Source organism: Solea solea, chromosome 19 (genome assembly GCF_958295425.1).
Source record: "Solea solea chromosome 19, fSolSol10.1, whole genome shotgun sequence".
Lineage (NCBI taxonomy): Eukaryota > Metazoa > Chordata > Actinopteri > Pleuronectiformes > Soleidae > Solea > Solea solea.
The window spans coordinates 6475548-6500792 of NC_081152.1; the positions used below are offsets into that span (position 1 = coordinate 6475548).

The 25245-nt window shown below is 42.0% G+C and overlaps 1 protein-coding gene across 2 annotated transcripts; it reads left to right on the plus strand.

Annotated features, from left to right (window-relative positions):
• Window positions 1-2285: 2285 nt before the first annotated feature.
• Window positions 2286-22706, plus strand: olfm1b (olfactomedin 1b). Of its 2 annotated transcripts, none has more exons than XM_058617414.1 (6): window positions 2286-2882; window positions 10111-10260; window positions 10976-11131; window positions 13010-13229; window positions 17474-17580; window positions 20437-22706. In XM_058617414.1, the coding sequence occupies exons 1-6, from the start codon at window positions 2817-2819 to the stop codon at window positions 21109-21111; spliced, it is 1374 nt and encodes a 457-aa protein (XP_058473397.1). In that variant the 5' UTR covers window positions 2286-2816; the 3' UTR covers window positions 21112-22706. The 2 variants fall into 2 exon arrangements, with proteins under 2 accessions (XP_058473397.1, XP_058473396.1); XM_058617413.1 differs by lacking the exon at window positions 2286-2882 and adding an exon at window positions 8208-8763.
• Window positions 22707-25245: the final 2539 nt, after the last annotated feature.

The window sequence follows — 25245 nt, forward strand, 5'->3', positions numbered from 1 at the left end:
TCTTATACTTATAACCTAAGGACAGATGAAAACAATGATAAACCCCCTAATTAGGCCAATGCTATTAGCTTCAATGTAAGACTTGGGGCCCTACAAATGCCTTTTTGAAATATCCCAGGCTCAAAAATAAGGATTTGACAAAAAAAAAGAGAACAAAATAAGCCTATGTTTATAATAATCCACTACATTTCCTCTCTTTGTCTTGTTTCCATCCACTTGTTTTGGTCCCAGAGGCCACAAGTCTCATCAGGCAGGTCCAGACACTTCTCTCCCTGGCCGCGCTCGCCAACTGTTCCAGGAGAATATTGAGGTGTTCCCAAGCAAGCTGAGACATGTAATCTCTCCAGCATCTGCTCCAGGGCCTCCTCCTGCATCCAAAAGACCAGATGTGCAAACCACCTCATCTGACTCCTCTTGATGCAGCTCTATGGATATACGAGCTCATCGTCCTGTCTCTAAAGCACTGTCCACATCAATGGTTGATGGACGGCAAAGAACAATGACCAACCGTCAACCAACCGATGCTGCGTCAGGTGGCATGGGCCGTGCATGGAAAAATTTGGACTCACTCACATGCAACGTGCATAAAGTTGGGGACACACTACAACATTTTTTGCCTGATTTTACCAACAATTCACATTTGGGCAGAGTCTGCACTAATGAAAAAGAGTAGGTGGGACACAAGAAATAGTGTTGAAGACAACAGGAAGAAGCCAAAATACTAAAACTGTTGCTCTTGTAGACATGGTCACTCTCGCGAGAGTTTGATTTGTTCAATTGGTTTGACATCATGTAATCTCGGTCATAACTCATCAGACGCAGTTGTTAAATGTGTGATCCCCATTCTTACAGTCGTCATAAAAAAATCTGCGGAAAACAGTCGGTTAGTGTGTACTCCTGTGAAAGTTGTGTCGTGTGTCGCCAGCTTAAGAGGAAACTACTTTGCCTACCAGCAGATTGTGGTCGTCCATAAATAAAGTGAACCTGTGAGTAGTATCCAGCAGCAGGTGGTGCACATTCAATGTTTGTTTATCTTGGTTGGTCATCACACAGATGGACGGACGTGTGATAGCACAGCAACTTTATGTCACAGTTGTATTTGTGTCCAAACTCATGGAAGACGGTTGATATATGAGCTACTGCTTGTCATTTCTGTCTCATCCTGTCTTCTGAGTGGCTGGAACTAAACAAAGCAGCTCACAGGGATATGTTGTCAATTCAATCTAAGTGTTGTGGCAATGTGTTCTGGACTTCAGGCTGAGTCCAGTCACCCTGCTGAGGGAACTCATTTCAGCTGCTTGCATTCATAATCTTGATCTTTCAATTCAATTGTGTTTGTAGTGCACCAAATCACAACACACAGTATCTCAAGGCGCACTGTCAATGGACAATATTATTGTTTACAATGAGCAAACACTAGGCATCAGTGGAGAGAAAAAAACATAAAAGCCATCTGCCTCGTCGGGTTGGGGTGACAGGAAAAATGGGGTCAGAGGGAGAGAGAGAGAGAGAGAGAGAGAGAGAGAGAGACAAGGAGCAGATACACAACAATTGTATGAAGTTATAAGTTTAGACAAGGCACTTCTGAGTCAGTTATAGAACTACAATGTAATTTAGACAAGCAGCAGCAGAGATTGTTGATAAAAAAATTATACTGATATCAACTTTAATTATAGCACAATAATAATGGTGATGATGTGATATGAATGATGATGATACTAATAATAATAGCCTCAAATCTGGATCCTGCAGCCTGCAAGTCACCACCCACAGCTTATAACCATAGGTGATGGTCATGATAGAGGTATCAAACTCGCGGCCTGCGGGCCAAATGAGGACCTTCGGTGGATTTCATTTGTATTAAATAATGAGTTATTTCAGTATATTTCCTTTTTATGAAATCCCAGGATTCATCAGGCTCAAATTGTGAAAGAGTAGTTCAGGGAGCATGAGACATAATTTTCACACATGGAGTCCAGACCTTAACCCCATTGAGAATCTTTGGGATGTACTGGAGAAGGCTTTGCTCAGTGGCCCGATTCTCCCATCAATACAAGATCTTGGTGAAAAATGAATGCAACACTGGACGGAAATAAATCTATATTTAAATCTATATATAAATCTGTATTTATATATATATAATGCATTCTTGTCGATTATATTATATATTTAAAATGTGAATTAAGAAAACATGATTAAACAGCTGCTTATTTGTACAAACAGGAAGCACATTCCCCCTCTTGCACAGCAGCCACTTTAAATCTCCCTCTCTCTGCAATGCAACTTCCGTTTTCAGCACCACGGACAGCTCCGTCACTCGTCTTTCTTTTTTTTCCCTTTTTTTCTTTTTTCTTCTTCATCGAGAGCTTCCACCGCAGCTTGAGGTGGGGAGGTAAAGTTTTGGCGAAATCACAGTGGAGGTTTATCGCCGCCTGTACGACGCTGTTTGCGCCGCGTCTCGAGCCCGATGCTCCATCACAGTCGGTGGCAGCGATAAACGGCCGCGGAGAGCGCAACGGAGGAGGGAGAGGCAACGAGGAGGAGGAGGAGGAGGAGGAGGACAGAGGCTCCTGATATGAAATGAATATGCACAGAGACGAGTCCGTGAAACAGCAGATCTGTCGCTCTGTGCTGCCGAGGGATCAAATCTAACAATCGGAGAGAGAATCGAGAGAGACTCGCTACGCGAACACAGAGAGAAGAGCGCCTGGAGGAGAGAGGAGAGAGGAGAGAGGAGACTGCTGTGCGGGGGGACGCAACGGGACTGGATCTGCATGTGAGACCGCTGCACGGTCCACACACACCGGAGGCAAGAGATGCAGCCTGCGAGCAAGCTCCTGACTCTCATTCTCCTCATGGTCATGGGCACAGAACTCACCCAAGTAGGTTTTTAAATTGTATTCATTTGCAAAAACAAACAACAAAAACCTAAAAAAAACACACAAAAAAACGCAATTTGCTACATCTTGTGTGTGCGTGTGTGTTTAAAGCTACAATCCGCAGTTAATTGGCCCCAGATCTGTTGAGAGATTTACCTCGTGTAAAGAGCCCTGCTGAATTAACCTTCCAGCACGCTTTAACAGATTAACGGGTGGGATTACATGATGTGAATACGCTGTACTTGATGGATCCAGATGAGCCCTTTTCTGTCTCTTGTGCCGCCGGGGCTGTCAAAAAAAAGGGGCCAGATATGAATGGGAAAGATGACTTGATCCGTCTTGTTAATTAGCAAATATTAAGCTTAATGGAGTGTGATGTTACTCCACTACAATAGACTGTCACCGTGGGTCTTTGCTGGTTAAAAAAAGGCCAGTGTTTTCTGCTGATCACTGACTGTGCTGCTCTTCAAAGCTCAATCAAATGCAGTGTCTCAGTGAAGCTGCTGTGAGCATGCTCAGTGACCACACTGTTGAATCTATATGAAGCCATGAGGGGATTATATGATTTCATGTCCTGACCGTAATTGGAATGCACACTATTATTGTGATGATTATCATAAAATCAAATGCTTTAAAAAAGGTTTTTTTTTGTCAATTCCTACATGTAATCAGGTGCAGCCTTGTGTTGTTTGCACTATACCCTTATTTGTTTTGTTATTTGTAAGTTTTAAGAAGATGCGAACAAATAGAGATTTGTTTATCTTCTGAAAACTAACAGATACAGAAGAAAATTATTTAATTAATGTCACTAAATAAGCAAAAACTTTACTTTGTTTACCAAAACAATGTTACTACATGTTGAATTGTTGCATAAACCTTACTGAGATCCACATTTTAGAGAACATTATAAAGGGAAAAAAGGGTAAGGTGCTTGAGTAATGCAGACTCCCCCTTGTGGCACATCAAAATAAATCACAAGGACTGTATGGTGGTGAGCAAGACAGCCACTGTTTTATTTATTTTCTCCCCATTTGTGACTATCCCGATCATGGAAATTCACCACAGTCGACTTGATGTGACCGATTTTTTTATCACGACGAATAACAATATTGTACATTGTCTCATTCCTATGTTTAAAGGGGAAGAGAGAGCATTTAAAGCCACACAACTCAGTAGTAAACAGAATTACTAGCCAATAAAAAGCATCCTAGTGATTCTTTGTTGGATCTAGTTATTACTTCCTGCAATCAAAAAAAGCCCATTAGCAGTAATAGTTACTGTTGCATTAAACTTTTGCCTTTTAACAGATCTTCACACAGAGTGAGATGTTGCTGGGGGGGGGGGGGAAGAGACTTGATTAAGCACAGGAACTGTGCCACTGCCTGGATTGAGGAATTTGATGATTTAATTGCCCTTAGTTGAACATGGCCATATTTCATATTGGCTCTGCTCTTGTGTAAATCCATTTGCTGTTTGGTAATTGGGAACTAAAAAAAAAGGAGAAAAAAATCAAATGTGCCACAAGTTGCTATCAATTAAGTAAACCCTATTCCCAGAGTAGCTATGATATACTCCACTCCAAGTGACAAACTCGATAAAGTGTGTGTGGTGGAAGTGGGCTGCAGCAAACCCTGTTGCTGGCCCTGATAGCCAACGCGTTGGAACAATATTGATGTAATATCGCCTTGACAGAAATATGCCAGCAATTGATTCCCACAAATTTATGAGAAATGTCAGTGTGCTGTGAGCAGAACATTTTTTATTCATGGAGCAACAGCTTGGCTTTGACATTCAATGTGGAATTTGATTTGTAAATGGATCAAAGCTGTAACCTTACACACAGTTATTACTGGTGTTTATTTTATCCCCCCCCCCCCCCCAACCCCCGACACTGCTGTAGCTCTAAAATGGGCACTGGACATGCAGCAGCAGGGTGCACAGAAATGCTGACACAATGGGGCTATTTGCACTGATTGATGGATGCCATCAGTCAGAAGGGAGTGGGGAAGAGAGCATGTTATGCTTTGGGTTTCATGAGTCAATCCGGGTCCCGCACAACATGCACAGGTCAAGGCCCATGTTACAGTCTCTCTGTGTTGGCCTGTGCTGTCTGCTTGAAGGTAAGTCGATATTATCTACAGTTTCCCTGTCTACTCCCCTCCGAGAGGAGAGAAACACACTGACTGTTTCTGTTCTGCTGCTCCTGCTCACACACTCACACCACATTTGACTGTAGGAAGACCAGGCCTCTGCACATTTTTGTTTTTTTTTGCTGTTTGGAAGGCGGTTACAAAATATGAGAGGTGTTATCTAAAAACAGAAATGGAAAGAGCTTTTTGTTGCAGATGATGCACTAGAAAAAAGAGCCATCCAGGCGGTGTAGTTTTCACCTTTTTGTGCTGAACACTGCCATCCTCCTTAATGACCACATTAACCACCTCACTGCAGAAGTCTCTGTTTCAGACAGTGCAGTGCAGCTGCAGCTCTCTTTCCTTATAACATCTGGCCGGGGGAGGATGGAGATGGCTGATTAGCAGCTCGCTCTCCTCTTTAACTCTGCCAGCTTTTGTTCACCTGTATCCCTTCGGCTGAAGGATTTGGCGACGGCCTCCGTGTACACACTGAGAAGAATAGCAAGCAGCCAGAGTGGCATCTGCTCCTCACCTAGTGGCTCTCCCATGGCTGCAGGCCCACATCCTCATGCATCTCACTGACACCTCACCAAACAGATGGCACCGGTGTAGCCCCCGCTTTGATACCATATCATACATGCATATCATAACCAATCATACAAGCAACTAGCTGGCACAGAAATTAGGTAAGACATCTGCTGAAACTAAAGCTGTGGAATTGTAAGCAGGCAGGCACAGTTACGTTTTGGATTTTTACATTTATAATTTACCACCCAATTCACATAAAAATGATTAAATCTACCTCCCCAACAGGTCCACAGGTCTATGTTCCTCACCAGTAGGAATGTTTTGAAACTGTTAAGGATTTTTAATGTATGAGGGGGGGAAAAAAATCAATCTGGTTTTACGTGAGAAACTCGGTTGGAGTTGAGCTGAATTGCAATATGCATTGTGTGAGTGGCAGCTGGGGTTGAGGCTATTTATTATTCAGTATGGTAGGTTGAGTGGATGAAGCAGACGTGAGGGAGAGAACCAGAGAGATGGAAAGAGAGCAGAGAGTGGAGTAGGTGGAAACAGTGCATTTTGTTGTGCACTTGCAAACTGGAAAAGTGATCACCACACATACACCTGTTCACTATATTATAAAAGCCCGGGAAGAAATATTGTCAATGAAGCATGGATGTTGGGGATGTTTACTGCTTTTTTCTCTTAATTATATCATATCATGTTGCTGTTTGTTTGTCCCTCCACTTAAATCTGCACCTTTAACCTGTTAAATCCTAATTAGTTTGATATCACCACATGCTAAATTCTTCAAATCCCCACTTATTCGATCCTTGCAAGTATTCTTTTTTAATAAGAGCACATTACTCCTTTTACTAATGGAGTAACTGGAAGGCTGATGACCGAATGGTTTATTGATGAATAATCCATTCCTTATGTCGCTCATAGTTTCAGAGGCAGGACCCAAACTTAACACGAGTTCTGTCACCTGTACTGAAACTGAACGGGGACCACAGCTGTGAGACTGTAAGGACTGCCTGTGTATCTATAGGAAAACTGTCATTACAGACTGCTGTGCAGGGCACAACAGTGAGTTGACCTCACTGATACTTCACTGTAATCTGTGGAGCCATCGCTGCAGAGAGCCCTCACCTCTGAGGTCACAAAATGAGTATGAGAGGTAAAAAGAGAGAGGAGAAGGTGGAGGAAAGGAGAGTGGCAGTGCCGTGAGCTCCAACTTCCCCCCCCCCCCCCCCCCCCCCCCCCCACCCTCTTTGGGTTTACCAGGGAAATACATTATGATGCTGACAGAAATAACTGTGGATGCAGGGCCACTCTCGCTATTCTGGGGAGCTCATGTATCATGCAGTGCTGTATCTTAATCCATGAGCCTGAGGACTTGGCTGTGGGCCTGTTGATTTCAACTCAGTCTCTGGACAAATCAGTTTTCTCTTTCAACACTGGTTATTTTTTTCTATTAAGCAAGAGGTGGTTTCAGTCCACAAATATGAACCCAGTTAAAGACACATGTGCTGTGCATATCACAAATTACATCATCCCTTATTAGTCCCATGGTGGGAAATGTTGCAACGTTACAGTTGCACACATGAGTAGGATGTACACAGGCTCTGGACAAATCGCTTTTCTCTCCTATTAATGACTTTTTTTTCTTAAAACAAGAGGTCTGTCTAATACATAATAAATATGAATCCAATGAAATACTTCTGTAGTGGATGCTGTGCATAAAAATAGAATTTGACTTGTGTACTGTAACTTCTTATTGCACATAAGAGAGACTTATGATGGGGCAAATTTATTTATGTTATGGCTATGCAGATGGTAAAAGGAGACAAGGAAATATAATATAGTAATGTACATTATAAACATTTATAGAAAAAAAATACAATGCAAATAGTATGAGGCCAGGAAATATACAGTACATAAATATAAATGCATTTAATTCATGAACATATGTAAATATGTGTATATAATATACGAAAAAAAACACAAAGCAGGGGAAATATGAGACAGAAATGTGCAGGAGGAACCAAATCTAAGGAATTATTGATGTTATCTGCATCTCCTTTGCATCACAGGAGCCCTCCTCTTTTAATTCCAGCAACGCCAAAATCGGCTGCACGATGGCGCCAGAGTCTTACAAATCGAATAAGCTCATCCTGAGTTCTGGCTAAAGCCTCCAGGTCTTCAGTATTACTCCATCAATAAAAACATCACAACATTTCCTGAGGTCCTAAAACCTGCTCTGCCATTGCCAAATTATGCGTTTTTCAGGTGTTGGTTTTGACAAGTGACAGCTTTTGGTTTAAAAATGATGATGATGATGATGGACGGACTAGTTTTACCATGAATGATCATTGGGATCCAAAGACGTGTCAGAGTGTGTGGTGTTAAATAATCTCACTGCATCACTGTCACTGTTAATGGTCATTCTCTGCGTGGACAGCCGCTGACATGTTTGGCACAGAGGATGAGCGCAGAGCGCAGTACTTGGCATGACATTACCACAACCGGACCCCAACTTGGCTGACATCATTGCGTCTGGCGATATATATGTCCGTAGTACCTCCTCCTTTTCCCCTCTCATCCATTTGGAGGAGCCCGTGTGTGGAGTCTGTGGCACTTAATCAGAGAGCGCACCAAGGCAGGAGGCGGGCCATCGGGCGTGAACGAAATAGTAACAGTGAAGTGGAGAGACAGCAAGCAGTGTGTGGGACAACGCAGCCAGAGGAGCTATATCAACACATTCATCCATTTGGAGGACGTTTCTTTCAGCCTTTTTTTACGCGGTTCTCTCTTGCATCCACTCCTGGATCAAGTGTTACTCTTCCGTCTCCGTCGAACACGTGCCAGTTTCGGCTCGTTTTTTATATGCGTCCGACTCGTTCGCCGCACAACAATTTGTTGGAGATGTCCAAAAAAAGAGCAGCCGAGCCGGGGTCCCGGGTGAAACACCAGCATACTCTGGGCAAGAACATGACGCGCCGCATCCCTCACTGCTTCTCGCTGGAGCCTGTAGAATGAAGACGGCTTTTTAGCAAATAAAGAAAATCTAAAAGTCCAAGAGCGAGAGCGCAAAGATGTCTGTGCCTTTGCTGAAGATCGGCGTCGTGCTCAGCACCATGGCGATGATCACCAACTGGATGTCGCAGACCCTCCCCTCTCTGGTGGGGCTCAATACCACCAAGCTGACGGCGGCGCAGGGAGGGTATCCAGACCGGAGCACAGGAGTAAGTGCGCGAGTTTTGCATTATTTTTCAACGGATTTGCGGATGTTTTTAGATATTTTTTTTTTCTTTTCGGAATTTACGCAATCTAATTAGCCCCCGTTTCAAATTTAGAGCCGGCGCAAGTGTGATTTGTAGACGGAGCGTTCGTTCGTTCAGTCAGCGTGGTGCGCTCGCAGGACGCATGAAAAAAAGACTTGGAGATGCATCTTAGATATCCAGCGTTTGATGTTGCTCCAGCTGCCAGGCGCCCCTGTCGATGTGCCCTGCACTAAGTGGAAAGTTATCTGTTGCTTTTTATTTTTTTTATTGCATTGATCTTAATAATAGATCCACCTGCAGGAAATGAAGGGATCGGCGTGACATATGTTCAAAGCGCTGGTATTTTTAACCCCCGTGGATCAGCGGGGGGTCCTCCTTCCTTTCCCTGCCTGCGCGAACGAGAGGCATCAAATGAAGCTTTGATGGTCAGGGTTGCTTTGTGCCTCTGTCGGAGTCCCAGCACATTACGGGGCTGCTCCTGAGCCGTGATGGTGGTGATAGGAGCGCTCTTGTCTGTCAAACACTTAAATTTGGAACAATGGATGCAAAGGCAGGTCCATGATACATGGTAATGAGAGAGGAGGTTATCCTGATGTGGAGCCTCTTTAGTGATTTTCTTTGGAGGAGATTTAAGCCGGTTTACACCAATGAGTTCTGTGAGGGTTTTATGGATTTTGAGCTTAGATCCCTAGGAAAATGCATCTAGTGCATTAAGATTGATGCTTGACAGTCATTCTCTTTGTCCTGTCATCACATCCTGTGGCAGAAAACAATGCAGCCGGAGAACAGCCATTGTGATCCCACCTTCATGACTAATTGAATTAATCTGCAGCTATTATCGTCTTTTTTATTGCTGATGCACTGATGAATATCTTTGTCAAAGTCACCGACATAGTCTTATCCAATCAGCAGGTTAGTACCTGGAGTTCACCTCAAGCATCTCTCTCTCTCTCCCTCACACACACCACTGAATAATGGAGTAGCTTCAGCTCTCTTGATTGGCTGCATCTTCCCTTTGTGCGGCTTTAAAATATACAGTCAGATGCTGCAGAACGGGTGGAGCCTGGTGGTTTGTGGTGTCCAGATGGTGATAAATGGAATAAATCTCTGGCATTAAGCAGGCACAACACACTCACTCTGGTTTTAAACATGTCCCATTTGAACAAAGGAAGGTAGCAAACCTTTAGTCATTTTCCGCAATTTTTTTTTTTTTTGGTCTGAGCTGCTTTTGCTGTTCCCTCACAGTCTGCAAGCTTCTCTTTTCATGTGCCCTATTTCTCTCTATTCTTCCCAATTCTTCATCTTCAGGTGTTGCCAGCAAACCCAGAGGAATCATGGCAGGTGTACAGTTCAGCCCAGGATAGTGAAGGACGGTGTGTCTGCACCGTGGTGGCGCCCCAGCAGTCCATGTGCTCACGGGATGCCCGCACCAAACAACTGAGGCAGCTGTTAGAGAAGGTAAATACCGCTCAACTCTTCAGCAACACATGACCTCGGCAATCAGAGTCGTACGGCGCGCGGATAAACCACCTGTACTCTTTATCTGCTTCGCACGCAAAGAGAAAGACTTGCACGGCATACACACACACTTACAGTGTAGGCTTAGCCACATTTTGTGGTCTTCATATCACCTCTGCCCGTTGGACAAGAATAGAAATGATGCTCTAATGAGCTCCCTGGAAACCCAACAGGCATCATGGGAGACAGCTATACACAGACTCTGAGTTTCTATTGTGCACACATCCACAGCAACACATCTAATGATGCAACCCAGCTCAACCAGCCACAAACTGGAAGCCAACACTACCTCATTTGCACCAAAAGAATATTTATGCACTTTCACGACAAAACACTTTCCCTCTGATAATCCCCCAAATAATACAGACTGGCTTGGAGATTGACACAAGCTGCCAAAAATGCAGACACGAACAGATTCCTCTTGAATGAATTAGTAAAAGATGAGCTCAATTTGTGGAGTTGTGCCGAAAACCAAATGTCTTCTGCCTCCTGCACTTGCACCATGTGTCTGAGGCCACAGTCTAATTGGGCCAAGAATGCCAAGCCAGAACAACATGACTTTAGAATGTAGTCTCATTTCAATTTCTCCAATCAAAGCACAAGAAACACTGATTTCCTTAATGACACTGACCAATCTGTCCACATGGCACTTCAGGTCCAGAACATGACTCAGTCCATCCAAGTGCTGGACCAGCGGACTCAGAGGGACCTGCAGTATGTGGAAAAGATGGAAGTCCAGCTTCGAGGTCTTGAAACTAAGTTCAGGCAGGTGGAGGAGAACCACAAGCAGAACATCGCCAAGCAATACAAGGTGAGGAGAGACATCTCGACCCATTAACCCAACAACCATCCTTTCAGTCATATCTTATAGCAGCTCTGTAGCCCATTAAATACAGGCATTCTGTGCTAGTGGTTCACAATTACCTAAACCACTTTACGTCATTCATAATGAATCCATAATGAAAGCATCAGTAAATAAATCACATTAATATTATGATTCCATGCCAGCTGCCTTTGACTAAATCTTTAATTACAACTTTTTTATTTAACTTTTCTTTATTTAATCTGGAAAGAAAATCTAATTTTCAAGTGTGTCCTGGGTGTTTTTTTGATCTCCACATAATGGAGTTTCAAACCTTTACTGTCCAATCAGGTTCAAGTAATAACTTAACTTAACTTAACTAACTTATTTCACCCGATCGTGCAGGATTGAATAATTTGGATAAAATCAAATTGCAATCTATCAAGATTTAGATATTTGCTATGTTTAATTTAAAACAAGATAAATGTTTATTACAGTAGATATCGTCTGTCAGTATATTAACTACTACGCTGTAATTCAAGGATACAAACTTGGACCATATATGGTATCATATACACATATGATACCATAACATTGCATATTTAATGGGCACAGGACATAGAACAAACAAAAAAGCAAACGATTAAATTGCAGCAAATTTTGGTATGACAATTGTTAATTATTAAAGTGTTGTCATTTGTACAGCAACATACATTGCAATCTAATACCCAGCTCTATTTATAGCTCCCAACACAAACGCATTATGTCACTGTATCTGTCCTTTCTTACCTTTTATCACTCCGGATCAATATTACTGCCAATGTTTGTCTCATTTCACCTGCACCAGTGCATTTGTGTGATCCTGCCATTGCATGCATGCTGATGTCACCAACGCCACATCCGGTGCACGTGTACAACATTCTGCAACGTGTCATACACAAAGTGTATGTGTGCATTTGTTTGTTTGTTTGTTTGTTTGTTTGTTTGTGTGTCTGTTAGATAGGTTAGCAAGCTCCAGCCCCTGTCAACAGTCTGTCGTTTTCTTGCTTGCAGGGCTAACTTTAAGACATGTAAAGAGAGCCACAGAGAAGAAGAGGCAGGTCTATTCCAGATTCCCCTGAACTGGGCCACAGTACTGAGTGCATTTGGGCATCAAACAGTTAATTTTTCTTTAGCAACCATTAAGACTAAGAAAACCCCACCCCTCTCCCAATTCAACCCACCACTGATCTCTTCCTGCATGTTATTGCTGTCAAAGTTTTCCATCGAAAAGCTTTTTTCTAAAGTAAAAACATTTATTATTACTATTACTTCACTTAATCGTCTTCTTCTTATTATTATTAATTGATGTTATGCATTTTTATTTTCTTTGGCTTTTGTCTATGCATATTTGGTTACTCAACAAATCTATACGTAAAAACTATAGACGTACAATTCGAGACACTTTGTTGTGTGTGACATGTAAAAGCATGTAACCCTTAATACGATGTTGCATTTTAAACGATGATGACCAATAAAGAGCTTTCCCAATTGTTGTCGGTGTACCGAGGGCTTGCTTGCTTTTTAATAGCTGGTCACTGCCGGGGACGGAGCCACCTGCTCTGCTCGTCCAGCGGGGCGGAGAATAATTTCTGGGTTTGTTTTGCTCAGACACACACACACACCTGCACAGACAACACACAGCTGTTCACACACACACACACACAAACACTCAACACGGACATGAACAGGGGGTCTTCATGTCAGGGAAGAGGCAGTGTAGAGTCAGGGTAGTCAGGTGAGACAGGGCTTTTTTTTTTCTTCCTTCATTTTATTCTTCTTTTATGGACAGCAGGACTCCTATTTGTTGGGCATGACACTCAACCGAGCTTATTCTAATCCTTTCAGGCCATAAAAGCGAAAATGGAGGAGCTTAGACCGTTGATACCAGTGTTGGAGGAGTACAAAGCCGATGCCAAATTGGTATTGCAGTTTAAGGAGGAGGTCCAGAATCTGACGTCAGTTCTAAGCGAACTTCAGGAGGAGATGGGGGCCTATGACTACGAGGAGCTCCACAACAGAGTGTCAAATCTTGAGGAGAGACTCCGAGCATGCATGCAAAAATTAGGTAGGCACAGAGAGTTGTTGGCACACACTACGCTTCAGACACGCATGCTCAAACACCCCCACTGACATACAGTATGTTGTGACTGGCCAGAAAGAGATCCTCAGGCACATTCACATGATACATCACTGAAACAGTATGTGTGTGTCTACAATGATCTCCCACTCAAATGCATAAAACACAGCATTTTACTCATTTATTGTGTTCATAATGTGCGCGCCCATTCAAGGACTTCATGGATAATGAAATCCATGGAAGATGGATGGATAAACTCATTGAACTGGAGCTGTGTTCTGATAAATCTGAACATTCAGCCTGAAAAAGACACAGAACACGAGTTGTGTTCGTTTCCAATCGGACCAATTTAATCATGAATCAAAGCTGTTTATCAATCATCATTTTCTTTTCTAGCTTCTCACCTACCAATGTGGTGTTTTTAAGTCATATTTTTACAAAAAAATATTCGATTTAGTGAAAATAATAAATACAGACAGGTAATATGACATAAAAAAGGCAAAAACAAAAACAAAATAAAATCCAACAAAACAAAGGAACAAAACAAAATCATTTGGTCTGTCTGTGAAACATATTAAACATATGAAATAAATATGAACAAAACAAAATTAAAAAGCAAACTGACGTGCTGCTTTTCTCTGTTTCACATATTTGCAAATTAAAATAACTTTGGGGATTTGTATTCATTGTTCAATGATCGGGCCGCCTCAGGCTAGTTGCCCCCTCCAACAAAAGACGGCGCATAGAATAAATGATCACTTGAAAGAGGAATTGACAAAGACTTAGGGCTACAACGATTATTTGATTATTGAATGAATAGTCAATTACCTCAATTCTTTCAATAATTGATTCAATCATTCTGATTTTTCAGCTTCTTGAATGTGAATATTTTCTGCTTTCTTTGATCCCTATAACAAAGAAATCATTAAAAGTGAATTTTGTTGGTTTGTGGACAAAACAAGACACGATTAATCGATTATGAAAATAATCGTTAGTGGCAGCCCTGCAAGGAATATAATCATTAATAATGAAAGTCCTGCAGTATCCACTTGTTAACTCTGTTCAAACACGTGCACATTTAGATTTGAAACACAGTATTTGTTTGGAGAGTGAAGTACACGATGAAGTACACGATTAGGGAAAGACGTGATCTACAGCGTGTTCCAAAACGAGCCACTGAAAGTGTCATCAGCGCGCGAGCTCCCGTCACAGTCCTATCTTTGCTTGTATATCTCCTGCCTCAGTGTCTTCGCACCTCAGTCAGAGCTCACAGTGCTAATAGATGCACACCCACATGACAGTGAATAAGATGTACTGCAACAGCAGTCACTTACATGCCACACGGGTATGTTGTGTCCCGTCTTCCAATTATTCACCGCACAAGATGACAGAGCGACACTGGGGGAAGCGTTTGCGCGCTGCTCATTTTTTTGGAGGTGCGGTGATTCATTTTTCTTTGAAATTGAATATACGAGGGTTCAAAAAAGATGTGCAATCTCCGCTTCCTCAGTTATCACGTCAGTCATTCACGGCCCAGTGGAATGTGGCGGGGTATCGTGTCTGTGTTTTCACTCCCAGTTCAGTTCGGTGCACATTTTTCTCTTCATATCTGTGGCCAGACTGGATAGGAAAGCAGGGGACTGTGTGTGTGTGTGTGTGTGCGCATATGTGCGCGCGCTTGTGTGTGTGTGCGTGTGTGTGTCCGAGATCAAACAAGATAAAGGCGAGGTCACACTGTGTCGGACTGGCTCAGGCGGAACACAGAAAGTGGCTATCCCTTTCATCTTCACACGACTGCAGAGGCACTCGTGCATAGTGCACACACACACACACACACACACACACACACACGCTCCCCGTTATTGAGATTAAACCTGCAAAGGTCACCACTCATATTAGCATCCACAGACCAACAACAGGGGGGAAAAACAGACAAAATAGAGAGGGCGGGGGAAATTTAAGTCCTGAATTATAGATAGAGTGACTGGAGAAGCTGGCATAGGGGAAGGAGAAAGGGTGATAAAGTGAAAGCGAGTCGGAAAAGTGAAGGAGAGTAAGTGGGGTCCCTGCAGAACTGTCCTTCAAGCTGTTTTCTGCCGGAGAGACTAACAGCCTGGCCGTTGCTGGGACTCAATGGCCATCGATCAAGGGGGGCATGCCAGCTTGCTGGGCAATAATCAAATAAATAAATCACTCTGTGTCATGCCCCTGCAATGTGGAGCCACAGAAAGCTTTAGGCAAATCGGAAACCTTCAACCCAAAATACTAATGGGTGGAACAAGGAGGTCATACAGTAACTGCATACAAAGCCATCTGCCACCTGTTCTGGTACCAATGCTCTCGTATGTGAGACGTGAGGTGAGTAAAGCCGGGATAAGAGACTATTCAACTACTCAAGAGAACATGATGTTTTCAAATGCGAGTTGTTTTCTTTTAATTATGAATTTATTCATGAAATGTTTAATACTTTACAAGACTCGGCGACGTGGCAGTGGTTTGATCTTATCCGATCAACAGTGACTTACTGTTGCTATTACAGCCTGACTCAAATTGCATCCCATCCTGAACGGTGTAAAAGGAGTATGTGACACTGTGCCCCCAAACCAGGGAAGAGAGTTTAAAAACATAAAACATTAACCTTACATCAGTGTTGTCATGGACGAGACAATCGCTCTTTGTAACAGGAATTGTCTTTGATTTTCTGACACATAAGAAAAGGCTTCTTGTTTTTATTTTTTATCTCCACCTAAATTGGTTTAGATTGCAGTGTTTCAAGTCATTTTGTTTCTCACACCTTGGGTCTCCTACACGGTTGACTTACCATTGCAGCTTTCTCACTTTGCACAGTGTTATCAGTGCTAATAAAAAAAATATAGCCACAACTTAAAAAAAAAGGACATTGCAATAAATCAAAATGATCCTTTCCAATCAAATAGTCCTCATCCTCAATATTTTAGTTTTTATTCTGCAGATGCATCCTCATATTTCAGTGTTAATGCCTGCAGTGTTTTCTTTTGTCACATCAGCTCCAGTTCCCATTAAGGTTGTCCATTTTCTCTGCCCTTTGCTTTGACCAGACAGATTCAGGCCAGAAGAGGATTAGACTTTGTGTGCATCTCCAGAATGCAGATCCATCAGCAGGCTCCGCCATAGTAGTAGCCATCTAAAGATAGAGGCCTGATTAGAGAAAAGAAATAAATAAATCAATGGCCAGTGTATTAATGCGTAATACACTTTAATCCCCACTGAGGGTTACGTAAGGGACTCAGCCCCCAGTAGAAATAGTAGGTTACTCATGTGGCCACGTGTTTATCTCTCGCCCGCCGCCGACACACGCTCACAGCCACGACATATGTTGCACACAGAGGCACCAAAAAACGCTTTAACACAAGTGTCAAACCAACAACTTTTACTGCAAGCGCAGGGATAGCCGAAGCCAAATCTGGATTTAATGACTGTAAGGCAACGTGACATTTCGCAACGATGAAGAGCGATGATGTGGGATATAAAGAAAGAAGAAAGCGGAGCGCTGCGGGGAGCGGTTAATGGATGCAGCGCTTGTCATAAAATACATGCTAATGGTAATCCTGGAATGAGCCATCGTCACAGTCTCGCACTTTAAATTAGTATACCAAAACGATTCATTACACTCATAGGGGAACAAAATTAACTCATCAAAAAAAAAAAAAATCATCCAATTGACCTTTGTCTTAAACTTCACGTGCAAAATGGCCCCGGTCTGAAATGACTGCAGGACTGAAAAGTTTTCTGATTTTGGTAAAATCGCACGTCTAATTTCTGTCCTTTCTCATTAGAAGCGGTGCATTAGTCTGACCAGCTCTCAGTCACAAGGGACACGGAGTCCAGTGCTAGTTTTGTCAAATTCATATTAACACCTCAGTCAGCACTAATTAACACTAGAGCGGCTAACAAGCAGCACACAAAAGCAGAATACACAAAGGCTTCCCCCTTTTTTCCTATTCCCTCGTCCTCTCACCTTCTCACACATCAGCGCTGAGAGTAGAACAGGCATTAGCATGTGTGAACTGAATAATAAGCGACTTATGCACAGAGAGAGAGAGACGTACAGAGCTGGACAGGAGCTCCCTCATCCCTCATCCAGGCAAACTTATTTGGATTTGAAGTAAAAGGAAGTGAACACCTTGTGAAAGATATTGAATTAGTGTAACGATGTTGCACTCGATGTTCCCATTTCACTTCTTTCTTTGCAGCATGCGGCAAACTTACGGGCATCAGTGATCCCATCACCATCAAGACCTCTGGATCCAGGTTTGGATCATGGATGACCGACCCTCTGGCACCTGAAGGAGATACACGGGTATGTCCTGCTGACAATTATCTCCCAATATGATATTGACTACATTTCCATGCACAGCTGAGGAGTGAGGTCTAGTGTGTGACATTTGAAGTCCCTGTAAAGCAACATACATGAGGCAAACCAGTCTTATCTGGCCCGCAACGTCCTCACGAGTTACCTCAGGTTGACTCTCGGTCAGCTCAGCACTGATATTTGCAGTTGAGCTAAGATGAAAAACAGAAAAGTTGCCTCAAAATGTTGCATTTTTAATCTAAATGTTTTTTTCATAAGAGTCTGTCTGATATGGTGACACATGAAGAGACATTTCACTTTAGCAACTTCATATTTAAGAAATTTAACTAGTAAAATAGAGCCAGACATTTATTTTGAAGGAACAACAGACTGAGGAATACATGTTTTACTGACTGCCTTACCAAATTTGAATGATTAAAGTGGCTAATAGTTTAAAAAATAGGTTTTCAAATCATGTAAAATTCAGCATACAACATTCTTATACAATTTAGTGAGGACCAAAGTCTACACGCAAATCGCTGTTCCTCAGTGTTTGTACAGAATATTAATGTAAATGTTTCACTATCAAAACACTTGTGAATGAAACTGGACATTTAGTGGGAAAAAATTTAGAAGAATATAAATTTACTGCCATGACACTACCCTGCTACTGCATGGTGACTTTAGTTTATCAAGCATTAATCTACAAGCACAATTATATAAAACTTGTTGTTCTTCATCATGAATTTGATCTTTTATCATAAAATGTACAGATATGCAGTGACAGTACACAGTATATACACAATATTCAATGGCCCACAAACGCAGCAGCCCACTGATTAGGATTTAAGAAATTATTTAAGATAATGGCAAAGTATTTTATACTTTAATCCCATTTCCTTTTTAGGGATTTTTTTTTTATTTTGGTAGCACCCAAACTGGGTAAATACAGCAAATCTGGGATATTGCCATCTTGTGCTTTTCCCGTTGCTTTCCATTTTAGAATTTGACCCTGCTGTGCACTGATGCACATGAATTATGGTGTTACACACGTTGTTATTCATAATATATTATAACTTTTCTCCGATCAAAACACAATAAATGTAGTAAAACCAATAATTGAAGCATGCATCAGTAGTGGGAAAATATGACTCCCATCCTTCTGGCTATAAATATCCCAAGAGTCGATGATGACCTTCGTTCATGATCAAGGTCTCCGACTGTGAAAAGTATATTGTCTATGTTAATTTCTTACTTGCCCTTTATCAGCTGGATTGCATCTGGTCCTCTTTTGTGGCGCACAGCCTCTCTTGGCTCAAGAAGTGGGCCTACTTTCATTACTGAAACCCATTAAAAATGAAATGCAGGGGTTGACGCTGTATGGTTTTAACAGGAAGCTGCCCAGTGGACAGGGAAGGGAGGCAGCTGGAAATAAATAAAGTTTATTTGTCTGCTAAACATGAACACTCGCTTTATGAGACACATTAACAAGAGACAGACCTCTCAATGTCACACAGGAGGAGAGAGATAAAAGTGTTTATTACCGGCATGTAGTGCAGTGTAGCTTTGCACATTTACAATTTGCTTCTTGCGGACTAATTGGCACGACAACATGAACATGGACCACAGATGCAAGAGTGAAGCCTACCTTTGACTTAAGGTTTTATTTGGAATTCAGAGAGTTCAGAAGTCAACTTTTTTTGTAGAAACTAATCCATTTTGAACAGAACACATGAAAGAAGTGCTTATCAAAGAGCTGCAGAGGAAGAATGAGTGTAATTGACAAAAGCAGACAGGCCTGCTCCACTTTCTTTTTATCGCTCGGTTTTCTTACCTTGACATTTTTTTGTTCCCGGTGAGAGTTGCTTTTTCTTGATGTGATGTATTTTTTAAGTCAATCACAGCAGCACATGGAAGCAGGTAAAAGGAGAGTTTCGGGTTCCTCAGTCCCACCGAGACTGAGGAAGTGTTTGAGCCTCCAGCGGCTCTAAGATAAGAGCTCTCTGCCCATACACCACAGGGGCCAACAGGAAGCTGGGTCGCAGCAACTGAGACAGACTTTTATCTGGTATGATGGGCATTATCCCCGTGGGGGCCGGCTCATGCCACCCTGCGGCTATCACCCGGACTGTTTGCGTTTAGTCTGCCAGATCTCACTTCCGTATGTGCCCGGAGGAAGTCTCAACATTAAATTAATCAAGACGCTTGTTTATTCTGTTAGATTTATTCTGCATGTGATCTGCAAACCGTTGATGAATGGAGATAATAACATGTCTAATACAGGTTGACTACGTTTTAGCTGATTACTGTCGCCAACCCAACATTTTACAACCTGTATCTGTATCACTGAAAGCGGCCAATGCCTCCACACATCATGTGGGAGACACTGATCACGGCTCTGCATGGAGGCAGCTATGGCTGCACAAATTATGGGTCAAATATTTCATTTTTTACTGAAACTGTTTGTACACGTGATTTTCTCCTTATGATTAACAAAATAAAAATCAAACAAAGACAAATACCAGTGCATAAGAAACACAGAGTGGTGGCTACAGCTTGTTGACGTGAGATGCATTCAATGACCCATGGAATTTCAATAGTTCTGCAAACACAAATGCAATCCACTAACCAAACACTTACACTCTCTGATGCATTCAAGAAACCTTGTAAATTTCAGGATTTGTGCAAAAACACATGCAAAAAAAAAAGCTTTGGTACTCATTAGGTCATTTTTAGGTCAGTTTTTTTTTTTTTTTAATCTCCCTTTACAAATCCAATATCAGTGGACATAGTCTCTAGATGCGTGCTACTTTTCAGTGCGTGTAATCCTCATCATTTTGTTCTTTCTCTGGCTATAATGTTTAGGTGTGGTACATGGATGGTTACCACAACAACCGCTTTGTGCGGGAGTACAAGTCGATGCACGACTTCATGACGTCGGACAACTACACGTCCCACCGCCTGCCCCACCCGTGGTCGGGGACCGGTCAGGTGGTCTACAACGGCTCCATCTACTTCAACAAGTTCCAGAGCCACGTCATCATCAAGTTCGACTTCCGCACCTCCTCCATCAGCAAGTCCCGGCAGCTGGACTATGCGGGCTACAATAACGCGTATCACTATGCCTGGGGTGGCCACTCTGATATTGACCTAATGGTGGACGAGGGAGGCCTGTGGGCCGTCTACGCCACCAACCAGAACGCTGGTAATATTGTCCTCAGCAAGCTCAACCCCAACACCCTGCAGATCATCAAAACCTGGACCACTAACCACCCCAAAAGGAGTGCCGGTGAGTCTTTTATGATCTGCGGCACGCTTTACGCCACCAACAGCTACTCAGGAGGCACCAAGGTCTACTACGCCTACTCCACCAACTCCTCTACCTACGAGTACATTGACATTGCCTTCCAGAATAAGTACTCGCATATCTCCATGCTGGACTACAACCCACGTGACCGTGCCCTCTATGCTTGGAACAATGGCCACCAGGTCCTTTACAATGTCACACTGTTCCACGTGATCCGCTCAGAAGAACTGTAACCAAGGAAAAATGGATTACATACATTAAATACGTATCGTCTGTGTAGAGAGCTCCCCGTATACAAAAAAAATATATCTACAAAAGAAAAGAGACTCAATGGCGAGGCCATTCTATTTATAATCAAATAACGTTTATGGAGCGACTGAATCAACAGTGAATGCAAAGTGGATTGAATGTGCATATACATGAAAAAAAATCTTAAATTGAAGGGTTTCATTCCAAAATGTGATATTTGTCAAAGAAAAAAAGAAAGAGAAAAACTGCTTTGTCCGTTCATATCAAAGTCACGGATGACGGATCAAAACAGAGCTGTACATAAAAGACTTACAAAGTTACCCATAGTAGACTTTATTTTGATAGCTGCCATCATTTTGTTAGAGGTATTTTATTTTGGAATGAAACTCTTTTTTTCTTTTCTTCTTTTTTTTTGCCGCATAGAAAATGATTGTAGACTACACAGTATATCAGATGTTAGAGAATAAGAGCAGATGCCAAAAAAGAAAATCACACCTTTTTTTAATATATATATATATGTATATATATATATATATATATATATGTATATGTATATTATAGAATATGAAACTAAGTTCATTCCAGTGGCTCTGGTTCTTCTGCAGATAATCCTTCCAGCTGAACTTTTCTTTTGGTCAGTGGGGGTCCTAAAAGAAAGACTGTTGCTAATAAACTGTAGGATCCCCGGGTCCCATGGACAAGACAGAAAAGTGGGGAGGTCATTCTAAGTCAGAAGAGCCTCATGGGCGCAGTCTGTTTTTATCAAGTACAGTAGCAAATTAACAATAACAATAACGCCATCCACTAAAAGACCTGAAGGCACTGACTGTTGACGGCACTGTTCATTGAGATGATTTTCCTGTGTTTGTGACTAAGTGTGAAAAAAAAAAGGCTTTCTTTGCATGAGTGTTTTCTATTACTCCGGTATGCTCTACTGAATGTTTTTTTTTTGTTTTGTGATACTTTTTTTTTAAAAAAAAGTAAAGAGTAAGGAGGGGAGAGGCGAAACAAGGTACAATACCTTCGGGATTTGCCAAGATATTTACCTGTTCCCCCTGCTTCTTTACATCTAGTTCTTGTTTTCTGTTTCTTTGCGATAATTTTGTTTTTCAAATGTTCTTGTATCCACTCTTAACTAACACCGGCTTTGCTTCTCTGTATTTATTTATTTGGACTACGTGGGAGGAATCTATTCAACTCGCATCCCTCTGAAGAAAAAGCAAACAAACAAACAAACAGAATGTAATAAGTATTGTGTCCTGGGAACCTGGTTCTCGTATCTGCAATTCACACAATGGCACCATGTCGGGAGAGGTTTTTATTTATTTATTTATTTATTGATTGATTTATTTAAACTTTTTCCTTTTTTTTCTTTTCCTGGGAGGATTATCCTGTCTCATGTTATGTATCTCCCCCCCCCCCCCCCCCACACACACACTGCTAGTGACGGATAATGCTGTTTTAATGTATACTCTTGCTGAGGACAAAAGCTTTTCACTCTTTTTGCGCTTTGCTGGACATGTGTTGTATCTGAGCTGAGATAGTTAATGATTCGTGTCAATAAAGCAGAGAAATCTGACGCCGGATTGTTGCCTTAAAAAGCTACAAGTTGCCACATGACGGTGCACTTAGTGCAGCGCCGTCCATCTGGTTCAGAGTCTTGTTACATCACTACTTAGGTCATTACTTTGTGTTATTCATAACGATTACAAAAAGCAGTAACTGTTCTTTCAGAGCACTCATGGATACTGTAATATCCCAAAAAGTGTTGAGCTAAGGAGAAAAATACATTCCCAAAAAAGGCGAAATAGATTATTTTCCTTTTTTTTTGCATTTATATGCAATAAAATGCAGTTCTCCTACAACGCCCTGGTTGGTTTGGTATGATGAAAGGTAAGGGATATGCAATATGGCCAAAAAGGAAATAAAAGAAAATCAGTCTGAAAGTAATTATCATGCTAAATTCAAAAATCCGTTTATTGGGGTTTGAAACTTTGTTATGGGCAGGAAATTTAACAGTAGAACATTTTACATTCAAAGGCAAATCATTCAAAGCAGCTGTAAAAGCTATATCTAGTGCATGAATCGATATTTTGATATTGCCCCAAACCCTAAAAGTTAACATTGTTAAATAAAATATGCATAGCAGCTTATTGCCCAGACCTAACCAATAGCTTGTCACTGTATAGAAAAAGTAGACCTTGTTGGTCGTTGAAGGCAACTCGGAAATAAGAATACACTGAATATCAACTAGGGGGCAGTGATGGGGAAATCACCTTCTAACTTTCACTGGATTTCTTACTTGAGTTAGCATTTTGGTCCCAATTGCTAGTTTCAGTTCTTCTTCAATTAAACATGTGTTTTGTAAATGTTGTTCCTATGTAGAGGAAAATAGACAAAGTAGGGCACACATGAGTGGTGGAACAACTGGTATTTTCTGTGAATTCCTGCTTACAAACTTTAACATGGTTCAGGCCAAATCGCCAGATTCTTTCCTGTGACATTACTGAGGTATAGTCACAGTGTCTGATCTTCAGTGAGGGTGAGATCACTCTGACTCTACCTGATTTCCAGCCCAATAATAAGTTTTGCAAGTCATGGCTAACATTTCCAGCAGGCAGGAAAGTCGATTGGTTGGGGTGACATTTAAGACTCTGATCAAAATCCAGGGCAGGTTGACACCAGAGGGAGAGAAGAGAACATCAAGGATGTGACAGTAGATCACAGTCCGCACATCATTTAGTGTGGAAGTGAACAACGGTCCTCTGAAACCTGTTCAGTGTGAGCTTGGCTTAAAAGTTCCACAAAATTGCTTTCAAGTTTTCAGAAGCACATCAAACATTTCACAGGGCATCACAGGCTTTATTTTCTTTATTGGTTTCTTTCCCTTACCTAATCACGATAGGATAAAAAATACTTGGTTTAACAGGCTTAAAAAACCTGTTTGTATTATTTTGTTTTACCATCACTTGATATTTGTTGTGATTTCTTCTCATTAAGGCAAAACTGTCCACTTTTTGTTCGCCCAACGATTTTCTCTCCTTTGATCCCCACCCCGTTTCGCCCGTCACCACCACCACCACCACCACCACCAACCTTCTTTTTCCTCCCTCATCATACAGCCAGTCTTTCTTTCACGCTCTCCGTTGCTCCCACTGCCTCTTAGTCCTCTGATGTTTCAATCGATGAATAAATGATTGCTTCTATTCTCACTCTGAGTGCTTGGCCAACACAACCTACTTTGCTCCCCAGAAAGAGGAGTTGGAGAAGGGATTTTGGGAGACTGACTTGTCAGAAATAGAAGAGAGGGGGAGAGAGACAGACGGCAAAACACATTCAGCGCAAAGTCTCACGCTCAATGAGCTGTCAGTCAGCAGCAGAATACATTTGCATCTTTAAGCAACAATTGCTGCATCAAGAGACACTACAGCTACCCAACTAGTCCCAGCTCCCCCCTCACCCCTAACATCAATACACACACATCTGCCTGTGAACCTGACAGTTGCGTTACATTTCATCATGTTGCACATTGGCTCGCTCCCTCCCTCCTTCTTATTTCCGCCTCAACGTGTTTACCGTAGACTTTTACGAGAGAGCAGTGGGCAAATTATCCCACACATACTGTACCTTGACCTCTAAATGCCACAACTACTACAGCAGCACTTCTGGGAGTATGAAGGACGGACTCAGCGAGATGGTTGACCTTGCTCAGGCCAGCTGGAAGGTTCTTCGGTTCCTCCCAAGGACAAAACCACTTATCAGTAATGGGAAGCTATATCGTGCGTACGTGCAAACAAGGGATGTGCGAAAAATGTTGCACGGCGCTGCGTTGACTCGACATTGCTGCATAGAAAACCTGCTATAGTTTGTCATGAAACCACACACCGCGTTGCATATTTCACCTCTGTGGCCTCTTATGTACACTTGGAAGGATAAATCACATATTGTAACCAAGAAAAGTCCGACTGTTGTTGATGCGGACACAAACTTGCTAATTGGTATTCAACCCACGGCGACTCCTTTGCAAATTTATATAGAAACATGTGGCATTAGAAGTAGAATTATTAGCATGGCGAGGGGGAAACGTCTCAATGATGTCAAGTGACGTTCAAAAAAAG

Bases quoted from the DNA above. Each gene is read 5' to 3' on its own strand.
- olfm1b (XM_058617413.1), top strand. From the start codon at position 8,614: ATGTCTGTGCCTTTGCTGAAGATCGGCGTCGTGCTCAGCACCATGGCG. The intron at 8,764-10,110 runs GTAAGTGCGCGA...CTTCATCTTCAG, and splicing joins ATCCAGACCGGAGCACAGGA to GTGTTGCCAGCAAACCCAGA. The intron at 10,261-10,975 runs GTAAATACCGCT...ATGGCACTTCAG, and splicing joins TGAGGCAGCTGTTAGAGAAG to GTCCAGAACATGACTCAGTC.